General features: G+C 34.1%; 4 protein-coding genes across 5 annotated transcripts in view; all 4 read left to right on the forward strand.

Moving 5' to 3' along the window:
- The first annotated feature begins 2,461 nt into the window (after window positions 1-2,461).
- Window positions 2,462-4,392, forward strand: LOC116349702. Its single transcript, XM_031781248.1, has 3 exons — window positions 2,462-2,539; window positions 2,691-2,839; window positions 2,923-4,392. Exon 3 carries the CDS (start codon window positions 3,011-3,013, stop codon window positions 4,232-4,234), a length of 1,224 nt encoding a protein of 407 aa, XP_031637108.1. The 5' UTR covers window positions 2,462-2,539; window positions 2,691-2,839; window positions 2,923-3,010; the 3' UTR covers window positions 4,235-4,392.
- A 1,848-nt stretch (window positions 4,393-6,240) lies between these two features.
- Window positions 6,241-8,982, forward strand: LOC116349677 (BTB/POZ domain-containing protein 6-B-like). The gene is made up of 2 exons (XM_031781223.1): window positions 6,241-6,879; window positions 8,174-8,982. Exons 1-2 carry the CDS (start codon window positions 6,324-6,326, stop codon window positions 8,980-8,982), a joined length of 1,365 nt encoding a protein of 454 aa, XP_031637083.1. The 5' UTR covers window positions 6,241-6,323.
- A 420-nt stretch (window positions 8,983-9,402) lies between these two features.
- LOC116349745 lies at window positions 9,403-11,297 on the forward strand. Of its 2 annotated transcripts, XM_031781323.1 has the most exons (5): window positions 9,403-9,421; window positions 9,638-9,960; window positions 10,028-10,336; window positions 10,452-10,745; window positions 10,869-11,297. In XM_031781323.1, the coding sequence occupies exons 2-5, from the start codon at window positions 9,881-9,883 to the stop codon at window positions 11,137-11,139; spliced, it is 954 nt and encodes a 317-aa protein (XP_031637183.1). In that variant the 5' UTR covers window positions 9,403-9,421; window positions 9,638-9,880; the 3' UTR covers window positions 11,140-11,297. The 2 variants fall into 2 exon arrangements, with proteins under 2 accessions (XP_031637183.1, XP_031637182.1); XM_031781322.1 differs by lacking the exon at window positions 9,403-9,421 and having other exon boundaries at window positions 9,540-9,960.
- A 396-nt stretch (window positions 11,298-11,693) lies between these two features.
- The window catches only part of LOC116349769, a 2,589-nt gene continuing 2,076 nt past the window's right edge, over window positions 11,694-12,206 (forward strand). The window contains exon 1 of the mRNA XM_031781354.1: window positions 11,694-11,757. The gene's annotated coding sequence lies outside the window, so the exon portion shown is untranslated. The remainder of the gene's footprint in view (window positions 11,758-12,206) is intronic.

The raw sequence follows: 12,206 nt of genomic DNA on the forward strand, positions 1-12,206 counted from the left end.
CCCAAAACATGGCAAAAAGAAGCCCATCAAACAGTCGACTATTTGACCACCCAAAAGATCGAATTGATGCACAATACTCCGTGTACGAATTATTCGGGACCCCTCTGTCCACCAGAGACCAAAATCAGTTGGATACAATATATTTTTCGTACTTGAAATTAGGTGCATATTCAAAAAAGTGCACTTTTTGGAGTGTCATGTTTAAGCTGCTGTCGTAGCCATACCACAAAACTAAAATTCGTCCTGTTAAGTCAAATGGTCATGAAAAATGTCCAACTTCACGAATATGACAATGGTTTGCATCGGGCAATACTAAAACATACATATTGAAGAAACTTAAATAGTCGCCTACGTAATTCAGAAGAGCGTCAGTAAGAGCGCACACGCTCTTTAAAGAGCGTCGCCGGTATACTCGGGATTCAGCGGCGTAAAGTTCGAGACCAAAAAATATGTTTCAACTTTGGCATCGAAATATTCTTTAATTTAACAGCAGAGGTAGCCAAGAAAAGATTTTTCACACTTTCATGATGAACCCATTTGTACGACATTTGAAAGTATTCTATTTTCTAACAAAACACTATAAAAAATATGTCTGACGTTAATTTTGCCATAAAAATTATTTTTGAAACACTTTTCATAACTAAAGTCACAAAAAATTTGGATTTTTGTATGGGAGTCATGTATGTATGCTATCTAAATGGCGTGAAACTTTGCACAGGTTATTTTTTTCGCTAAAAAATAACATTCGGAGGGTTTGGAGAAATTTCAACCAAAATCAAGAGTACCTCCCATACAAAATATTCGTTTTTGAGCCAATTGAAAATTTTGTATGGGAGGTACCCCTAATTTTAATTGAAATCTCTTCAAATTTTCAGAATGTTATACTTTTGTGTAAAAAATAGTCTGTGCAAAGTTTCACGTCATTAAGGTAGCATACAGGCATGGCTCCCATACAAAAATCCAAATTTTTTGTGATTTTTTCAAGGAAACTGTATTAAAAATTGATTGTATCTCAAAACTAACGTCGGATTCGGTTTTCTCGTGCCAAAAAACCCCTCAATACATATTTTTGAGTGTTTAAGTCTACACTAAGTATGACTTTTAGTCGAAAATTGGACTCCAGGCATGACATTTTTTTCCATCAACCAAAATCGCTCAAAATCTAATGATTTCTATTCCTCTCGACCCCTAATCATCCCGTGAAGTCAGATTTTAAATAACTTTTCTGGAGGTGAGATAATCGATGGACAAATTTTGCGTACGGCGGACAGCGTACGACGTACGACGTAGAAGTGACCTACAAAACGGCCTGATTCGGGTTCTCTGACCTCAGAAACGTCCAGAAAACATGTTTTTGAGGTGTCATAAAATTTTATCTTTTGCAATACTTTCCCCTAGGTGTGTGCGGAAAAGTAAAATGAACAATATTTTAAAATATCTGCACCAAAAAGTTGCAATTGTTGAAATAATTTTCATGAATTTTGACATGTGTTTTATTTAATTTCTAGGTAAAATAGATTTGATCAAAAAGCAGTTGGAAAATGGGGCAAGTTTTAATGCCGAAGATAAATATAAACGAACGCCACTACATGAAGCTGCATCATTTGCTAATATTGCAAACCATCGTCTCGAGCTATGAATTCTTTTTAATATTTGATTTTCTGCATCCCAGATAAGGATTTGGTCAAACTTCTCATCAATCACGGGGCTAGTGTTAATGCAAATTATGAAAATGGATTAACTCTAGGGGAAAATATCGAATAAAATAAGTAACGAATATGCTGCGTATAAGAATATAAACCGTATATACCGAAGAATATTTGCAAATAACTCCGTATATATATGGTTTATACGCATATATGCAGTGTATATGCGGCATACTTGCGATGTCTTCATCTATTTATAGTATATTCGGTAAAAAATACTTGAGTATAAACCGTATAAACGTATAGATAATTCCCCCTAGGATTAACTTCACTTCACGTAGCTGCAAAATTGGTAATTGGACAAACAATCCAGTCAAACACTGATTTTTTTAATGTTTATTTTTTATCGAAATTTGGGACTTAAGTTTCCTTATTCATTACAACAAATCGAATTTTGAAGCAACAAATTATAAATCGTCAGAACAAATTTATTCAAATTTCAAAACAATATCCGCAATTCACGTCAGATTCAGTTTTTTCTTGAATTCACAGCAAAAGATGTGTAATGATTTATCACTAATAAATGCTTGTCGTAGATTACAGTGCGGAAAAGTCCATCTTACGAGTGTAAAACATTTTATTTTTGATACTATTGATCTACGCCAAATGAGGCTATTGAGTAACTGATGGAATTTCATTCAAAGTAATGAAAATAAAAAAAATCATTTTAAATCTACCTCACATTCTTTTCCATCAATACAAATGTCAAAGCAAATATATCACCTAGCCTAAACCGGTCTTAATACTTAAACTGTCAAAACTGTCAATTCAATCACTCACTTCATCAAAAATCAATTTGGTAAAGTTCTGAAATATACGCTGAACAACAAAAGGTATGTATTTCTTTTTTTAAACATCGTTAAAAATAATTTCTTTAGCTCAAAATTCTATTTTTCACATTATAACATGAATTCTTATGTTATAATTTTATCATTTGGTTTATTTTTCCTTCAAAAAATTGGAAAATTTGGAAAATATTAACAGAAAGAGGTTAAAAGAAACGATGGAACTGATTTAAGTGTTAGCAGTACAACCAATTGACGAAAACGGAAGAGCAGAAATCATCAATATTTGAAAACACTACAACAAACACACAGATCACAGCGAAAAAATATCGAGTTCCTCCTGTCAAAGTAGAATATTTTTTCAATTTCTCCTTTTGAACATTTTTTTTTCTATCAATCGATTTTTTTTCAACGTTTTGCTTTTTTTTCAGATTCAATGACAGTTAATTGGTGTACGTTTGGTGAGAAAGGTAGTGACTCAGCGAGATTTGAACCAAATTAAAGAAGGTGCCATTAAAGATGAAAGAGGGCCAACTTGTCTCGGCTCCATCGAGCAGCCACGAATCACCATCCGCTTTCGTCACGTTAAATATGGATTGTTCAGAAGAGCTCTTCGACTGGTTGTCTGTGGCTGACCTATTGTCACTTCGTCGAACGTGTAAACGGCTGAAACAAACAGTCGATTACTACATCCAAACAAATTATCCATCGTTATTAAGCAATCGCCTAATATACGGTACTTTTAAGATATTTCAATCAATCGACGCAAATTTTCCGAGCATAGTAAAAGTGATATCACTATCTAATATTACTACCTATGGCTTACAGTATAAAAAAATCAATGAATCTCTTCTTAAAGTTCCAAATATTTCCATAAATGGTCGAAGAGGTGAATTCAACGTTCGTCCATTGTTTGATTCGTCGAATAATGCTCCCCAAATTGATTGGTGCAATCAGAAATACCCGGAACTTGAGTGCGTTAAATTGGAGGAAAATCCAATTCACTCATTAACACAGTTGGTGACATTATTTCAATTGAATCAAAATATCCAAACATTCGAGGCGAATGATAAATTTATAAAAACTTTCGGAAGACATTTATTCGACGCTGACATTAAATTCAATCGACTGGTGTTGCATTTAACCAATCGAGAGGAAAGAATATGCGTCAAACTCTTTCGAAATCTAAAAGAGCTTCATGACAGAGGATTTTATCGGCAATTACATTTATTTTGTAACACTTTGGAACACGTTGATGCAAACACACTCACAACTCTTGGCATAACAAAACTTTCTTTAAAGCTATTAAACACGAACTTACCGCCATTACCGCATCTGGAGGAATTTTTTTCGTATTGTTACGGCGAAAATTATTTAGAAAGTATTAAGGATGTTGTTAAACGTATACATTTTTCCTCGAATTTTCCCTCAAATTTTTTCACCAATTTTGAACAAATTTTGATGAATATTCCGCCGAATACAATGTATAAAAGCGAATATTTTGTTCGTAATTTTCCGAAATTGAAACATTTGAAAATTCCGAATGGATTCAAATGCATCGATTTACCAGCGTTAAATAGAGAACGGGCAACATTAAGAGGAGCATGCAAAATCACGATTTACGTTCATGAAGAGACGTTTTTGAGCACTAAATGGACATTTGGAAATACCAATTACAAATGGATTGAACTGAAACGATATCAAGCATCCGATTGGCACAACATTTTTTTTATTGATTTTTAAGTATTTCATTCCATTTATTTTCTTATTTGATAAAAATTTCATTTGATTTGAAGGGTTTTCAACTTAATAGCGAAGTAAATATTACCTTAATACATATGTCATTCAATTAAAAATAACGAAATAAAATAACAAGAAAATGTCTTTATTCTAAATATTTCTTCAAATTTGTCTTCTTAACTCAATGTCAATGAGACCGGTGACCGGTCCGATGCAATTAGGTTGTTTTTGGTTTCAGCCACTTCTTCTCGTGTATTGATCTCTCATGCTTTCGTCGATTTTCATATAATTTAAAGGCTTTCGGACAGTATCGGCACTTCAATTCTTTTTCACCGTGCGTTCGTTTATGTGTGTCATAACTTTTCTTCGTAAAATTTTTGCCACAGATATCGCAAAGGCGACACTTTTCCTTTCCCACCGGTAACGTTGGCTGTGATTGAATTGTTGGCTTCTGGTTCTGACTTTTCTGGTTCATTGTAATATTTTGTTGTTTATCTTCTGGCCAATAGTCTTCGTCGCTATCCATGTCCGGTTCATAACTTTTTTCTCCCTTTTTCACCAACTTTACACAAAGAACGTTTTCATTCGATTGCACCGTTTGCAGGTCGTATTCATCATTATCGTAGTCATAGTCATTCATCATCGAATCACCGTCGTTATCCATTGATGTTCCTTTACCGCTGATCGGTTCGTGTTTCAAAACTACGACCGGTTCAATTGGTGACTTGCTTGTTGTTGATTGCTCCGCCGAAATGGAATCGGTCAAAAATATGCCATCGTTTACAAAGACAGTTTCGATGTGACTCTTTACGTCCTGGTGCGCCGACAAAATGTGCACCTCTAAATTTGGACCCGAATCATATTCAATTCGACACATTTTGCAGCAGTAAACAAATGCACCGAACTCATTTATGAACAAAAATCCACAAGCTTGATCAATTGTTACACACATTTTTGGAAAGGAGTTTAACAGACGTTGTTCCAGTACGGTTTGTTTTATTATCTTTGTAAGCAGAGAAATGTCAAAATAAAAACATATTTCGTTTCGGTATGGTGTGCGTGTGTGGAGACATTTCAAATGAAGTGTCACATTTCAGGGGAATGTGTGCGATGCTTTGCATTCTATGACCCTATTGAGAAAATTTAAATTGAAATTCGTCACATAAAGATGAGGATTTAGTTTTTATTTTTAGCTTTAGATTTGTTTACAAATCATCTGTAATGCCATGAATTAGTCACAACATATTTCACAGTACACAATTTATGGGAATTTTTCAAATGAAATTCATTTCCAAAACAAAAATTGTTTTATGACCAAAAAAATTCCCAACAATACAATTACAATGTAATGCATATGCAAATGGATTGCTTTTTTGTCCTTTACGACTTTTTCTATGGGTTTTTGGAGAAGGGCAATTAAGCGAAGAAAAAACAATGCCAAAAAGTGAGCAAGTCGTCATTGCTTGCAAATTTGTCAAACCCTGCGGCTATCATAACAAAACAACGTACGTTTAATTCACGATAGAAGGATTCACCCGAAAAATCAAATGATATAAATATAAAAATTATTTTATTTTATTTTTATTGTTCCAATTATTTTGAATAATCAATACTTTTTTTGTATTATCATCGTTTTTAATATTTCCATTTAAATTTATTTAATTCTTATTAACGATCATGCATTCGATGCAAATGTGCCGTTTGAGAGATAAACGCACTCTGCTCAGTTATGACAAATGTAGGGTTAGACAAAATGACAGTCAAAAACTGCTGGCTCATTCGTTATATGGAAAATTGACATGGTTCTTTGTCAAACTAGTTTGAGTCCTCATCGTTTTAAGTTAGTTCAGATTCAATATCCGATACAAACAGTTCATTCTATGACTTCTTTAATTTATTTATTTTTTTGTTAAAAAAAGATCATAATACAAAATAATTTCAAGTGTTTGATTTTAAAATATCGAAATCATTGAATCCAATATTTTATATAATTTTTTGCGAAGAAAAATTATTTTTATATAAAAATTGGAAACGTATATAAAGTTTCACACAAAACAACAGAAATCGTGCCAGATCTACTAGTCGAGCTAAAATGAATTCAAGTGTTCACACTCTGACAACATCCTCCCCAATTACAAAGACAATGAACAACAATTTTGCGGCGAAGGCCCTCAATCGATTATATTTGGATTCGACTTCAGCTGATGTTCATTTTGTGTTTGGCGCTGACACTGAACAACCGATAAAAGTTCCTGCACACAAGAGCATTTTGGGAGCAATGAGCCCGATATTTCACACAATGTTTTATGGTTTGCTGAAAGAAGGGGACGAAGTCAAAATTGATGATGCACCAGCCGAAGCATTCAAAAAGTTTTTACAATTTTTCTACTTGATCGATGTGTCATTGTCATTGAAAGACATCAGCCGTATCATGTATCTTTGCGAAAAATACCAAATCAACGATTGTTTGCAAACATGTTCAACATTTTTGGGTGACATTTTATCAGTAGATGCTGTGTGCTTGTGCTATGAACTGGCATTTCTCTTCAAGCAGCCTCAATTGGTGAAAACTTGCGATGCATTCATCAAATTCGAGACATCAACGATACTTAAATCGGATGGTTTCCTGTGTTGCAACAAAGATGTACTACAGGGGGAGGGGAAAGTTTCCGACCTGACATATAGAGAGCGCTAGTTACAAATTGTTCTTGTGATGTATTTGACGTACCAACTGTCACTAGTATTTTAGAAAAAAAATTGAGTTGATATCTGTCATCGATTGTTTTCTCTAGCATTGTGTACCAAGTAACCTCGAGATTTTTAAAAAAATGGATAAAATCGAATATCGTGCGGTTATAAAGTTTCTCACAAAAGAAGGTGTAGCACCAAAAGATATCAATGATCGCTTGCGGGCTGTTTATGGTGACCTTGCTCCGTCGTATACCACGGTCAAAGACTGGTCAAAGCAATTCAAGTGGGGCAGAGAATCGTTGGAGGATGATTCTCGTTCTGGTCGACCAATTGAAGCAATTGCTCCAGATGTGGTGGAAAAAATTGACCACCTCGTGCATGAAAATCCTCGGATGAGCAAGAAAGTGTTGGCGGCAATGTTTGACATCTCAGAGAGAAGTATTTTCACCATACTTCATGAAAAATTGCATATGAAAAAGGTCTGCTCACGATGGATTCCAAGAACTTTGAACAGAGCTCAGAAAGAAGAACGAATTGCTGCCGCACATGAGTTTCTCGAGTTGTTGGAATGGAATGAAGAGGATACATTTGATCGAATCGTGACTGGTGATGAAACCTGGATTCACTACTATGATCCATTGCTCAAATCACAAACGATGGAGTGGCATAAACGTGGTGAACCAGCATCAAAAGTGCCACGCAAACAAATTGCTACAAGCAAAGTAATGGCATCTGTATTCTGGGATTCCAAAGGCATACTATTGGTTGAATTCCTTCCAAAGAACACCACAGTCACGGGCTATTATTATGCTCAACAGATGCATAGATTGCGCAAAGCCATTAGAGAAAAACGCCCTGGTTTGCTCACTCGAAAAGTTCTTCTTCTGCATGACAACGCACCATCTCACAAATCATTGCTTGCAAGAGCTGCCATCAAGGAGTGTGGGTTTGAACAACTTCACCATCCACCGTATTCACCAGACCTGGCCCCCAGCGACTATTTCCTGTTCCCAAACACCAAAAGATATCTGAAGGGGAAGCAATATGAGTCCGAAGAAGAGATATCGAACGATATTTTCAACGTATGGGAGGACAAAGATGCCGCATGGTTTGAAGGAGGAATTAAAGCATTGAAGCATCGTTATGAAAGTGTAATTCGTGTTAAGGGAGACCACTTTGAATAATAAATGCATTCATTTAAAAATACTATGTGTCTTTATGTGTCAGGTCGGAAACTTTCCCCTCCCCCTGTACAACATATTTTGAATATGGACTCATTGAACTGCTCTCCCGCAGACGTATTGGTGGCAACTTTGAAGTGGGCACAACATTCGACTCAAGCAAATGATTTAAGTGCGGATAACCCAAAAGATGTACGCGATCAACTGGGTGATTTATTTTTTAAGCTACCATTTGGTGCTCTCGATCCAGCCGAATTTTTCAAAGCTATTCCGCTATACAAGGACTTGTTTTTGTTCGAAGAAATGAAGGATATCATTGGAATAATCGGGTCGGAAGCATATCAACCAACTATTTTTGTGCGAAGAAACTTTTGCCGAGAAAAGAACGAAAGTAATCAGCCAATGGAAGTCAACCGAATTATATCGGATAGTTTTCTCGTTAACGATGTCGAAACTACCACATTTTCATCGAATAAATTATTGTTGCTGAATGGATTTTTATGCGCTAATGTGTATAATTTTGTTAAAGAAAAATGGGCATATTATATATTAGAAGCAGATTTTCCATCTTCAAAAATAACTATTGGTGAATCTCAAAATATGAATGACACTATATTGTTCAGTGGTGAAATTAAGCTAATTACTCATGGTGAGAATCGAGTTAATTTGGCGTCGCCAATTATCATAAGACCGTTCGTCAAGTATGAGATTCGATTTAAACAACCAGGGATACCACCTTCAATTTACACATTTTCAACACTAAAGTCAGAGCTTCGCATTGAACCGGACATTACCATTCAATTCCATCCAGATCCAAATTTGAATTTTGACAACACAGCCACTGGACTAATTACCACTTTGTTCGTCGAGCCTTTCTAATCGTTTTTCAAGTGTACTTTCTTATATTGAACATTTCTTGGAAATAAAAATTGATTATTATTCAATAGACAAATGTCAGAAAAAATCTATTTCAAATGCTAATATTAACCCTATTGACAATATTTACTTCAATTCGAAAAAAATTATCTTTTGATTTATTTAATTTTAAATAAAATATTTAATCATTAATTCTCATCAATAAATGACTTTCGTATCAAATCTTTAAATTTTCGAAGTTATTTTTCGATCAAATTTTCTAAAAAAAGAAAATATATTTTGAATCTGGCACAAAATGTCATTTCTGACTATTCTACACAAATACAAATACAAAAGAAGTCGTAACTCACCTATAGTCTGTCATAATAATAAAGCTGTCAAACAATTTTAGTAATCAAAACACGATTGATGCACAAATAATATATTTATTTTATAGAATAAGGTAGCGCTTATTTATTCAATACATCAATGGTTGTCAATTTCATGAGTGTAACATATAAAAACTATCGAATTATTCAAAAAAATTGAACATCATTCGATGAGAATGTTCATTAACAAGCAATTGTTGATGTTTCATTGTTGAATTTAGTATTTTCACACTTTATTTTTCAAAACCATTTTCATATTAAATTTTTATTTTATTCAAAACGAATGATAGCCATAGCTCAATAAAAGCATCGCCAATGAGAGAGCTAGAAAATATGAAGGAAAGTCGAACGTTGTTATTAAGACGGATGAATTATTGACGGATTATATGTGTGCTGCTTTTGTATTTGTGTGATCACTGACTTGTCAACCAGCAATAATTTCATATAAATCTCTCTAGAGACAAAAAATTAAAGTAAACAGATATTGAAAACAACACACCGTCAAATTAGATAGTACATTAAACTCATAAAAAATGAATAGAAAACGATATTGTTACATTAAATGTTGTAAATATGAAATGGGCACATTGGACGACGATATTTCGTTTTTCAGGTAAATTGATTTAATAATGCTTTTCGTCTTCAAGTATTTGGTTGTTAACTTTTATGCTGTTTTCTAGAATGCCCCAAGATGAAGAACTGAAATTAAAATGGATTGAAATTATCTCAAAACATCAAAATATGTCCAAAACAATACCATCAATCATGGTGTGCGAACGTCACTTCACCTCATTCGACTATTCTTGGCAAAGAGGAAGAAAGCACTTGTACAAAGAAGCAATTCCAACAATTTTCAGAAATGAAGCACCGAGAGTGATGCCAAATATTATACCGGTTAAAAGGTTTGGAGTGCCGAGAGCAAAATACTGCAAAATCAAACACTGCACAAATGAAACTGGAACACATGACAAATCAGTGTTATTCTTCAGGTATTTTTTTCAATTAACACGGTGTAGCCAATTTTGCTTCACTTTAATCAAAGCAGTTAGAGTCCTAACGACTTAAGACATATACAAGTTGAAGTCTTAACGAATTTCATTACAGTGTATTATCGAATAAACGAATGAGTACGGCGTGGATTCAAGCGATTTGTCGACACCAAGATTATGACTTTCACACCAAAAAATTCATGATATGTGAAGAACATTTTACGCCACATGATTTTATCGAAATAAATGGAAAGAGGACGCTTCAAATTACAGCGGTTCCATCAATTTTTGTGTATCCAGACGAAACAGATTGTTTAGTGCAGCCTGAATCCCATGAAAGTGAACTTACTTGCCATATTGGGCGTTGTTATCAAAACAATATGAATGGCAAAAACATATTGTTTTTCAGGTAGGAAAAATCGAATAATTTCAATGATTATGCAACAAATTTTGGAATAATTGCGTAAATTTACTTAAAATTGGTTTAAAAACCTTTAAAATATGTAAATTTTTCTGGATATTTTTTCCATAGATTACCAATGTACGGAAAAACGAGATCAAAATGGACTGAAGCTGTCTTGAAGTATCAATATTGTGACTTTTACGGACTTTTCCTAATTTGTGAACGGCATTTTAAGGCGGAAGATTTTGAAATGAACCGAAATGAGGGTAAAGTCCTCAAGAAAGGAGCGATTCCTTCCGTTTTCAAAACAATATCACAAGAAAATCGTCACGATCTGCTTTTTATCGATGTAAATCGGTTGGAGGAGGAGCCAACCACAAAGAGGCAAAGAAAATGTTAGGGATTTAGATATATTAAAATAGATTTGTTTGGTGAAATAACAAACGGAAGACAATGGAGCAATTCTCTTGACGTTGGATGCATGGCAATCATTTTCAAGTTAAATTGGCCGAAAGATTTGGCACGCCGAAAATAAAATATAGATTTATTGAATTAAAATGAGAACAGACATACGATTGGAAACTTGTTTTCGAGATTAGACAAATGTTAAGAACTTTTACCGATAAAATAACTTATTTTTTGTTTAGAAAAATGGACTGGTTGCTTTCGTGGGAGCTTGAACATGATCAAATGTATTTTCTGACTTTTTTGAAAACATTTATTTCGTCTTTGAATTCATTCCTCTGAGGTTTTATTTAAAATCGAAACCAAAGGCAAGTATTAAAATTGAAAAACCATCAAATCAGCTGTATGCTCGATTTCGAATCAATTTGAATCTACCGCTAAATCTGTCATCTTTTTACTCTGCTCAAATATACATGCAAACAAATCACAGCGTTACTATAACCTATCATAATATTAATCTGTCAAACATTTTAGCTAGCATTTTGGTGACCAAAACATGCGGTCATTCGAATAGAATTGGTGTGCAAAGAGAATACGTAATTTATAACAAAAGGTAAGTCATTATTTTATCATCAATATATCCGGGTGTGGATACCGAATGAAATTTACCAAAAATCATTCTTTCATACAATTTAAATTCCATTCGATGAAAATGTTCGCAACAAAGCAATGGGTGATGTTCAAATATTGAATTGGGTGCGCAAATGTGAATGATGTCACTTTGTTCGTTTTAACTAACAGAATTTCATATTGAACTCTGTTTTATTCAAAAAAAATGCCAGTTTTAGCTCAATAAAAGTATTTTCACGTCGGCGTATTTTCTCGTTTGAAAGTATGAAAAAAAGTCGAACGCAGTCATTATGATGATGAATGCGTGCTTTTTGGCCTCTTTCATAAGAAGCCGCGTGTTTGTCCAGTGATGATTTCACGTTAGCCAGCGTTGTCTTAGCCTTGGTGTATACCAACAACTGGTGTACACCAATCGTTAGCCAGCTATCTGTG

This window comes from Contarinia nasturtii, unplaced genomic scaffold (genome assembly GCF_009176525.2).
Source record: "Contarinia nasturtii isolate CC-2019 unplaced genomic scaffold, AAFC_CNas_1.1 Cnas_scaffold_3116, whole genome shotgun sequence".
Taxonomy (NCBI): Eukaryota; Metazoa; Arthropoda; class Insecta; order Diptera; family Cecidomyiidae; genus Contarinia; species Contarinia nasturtii.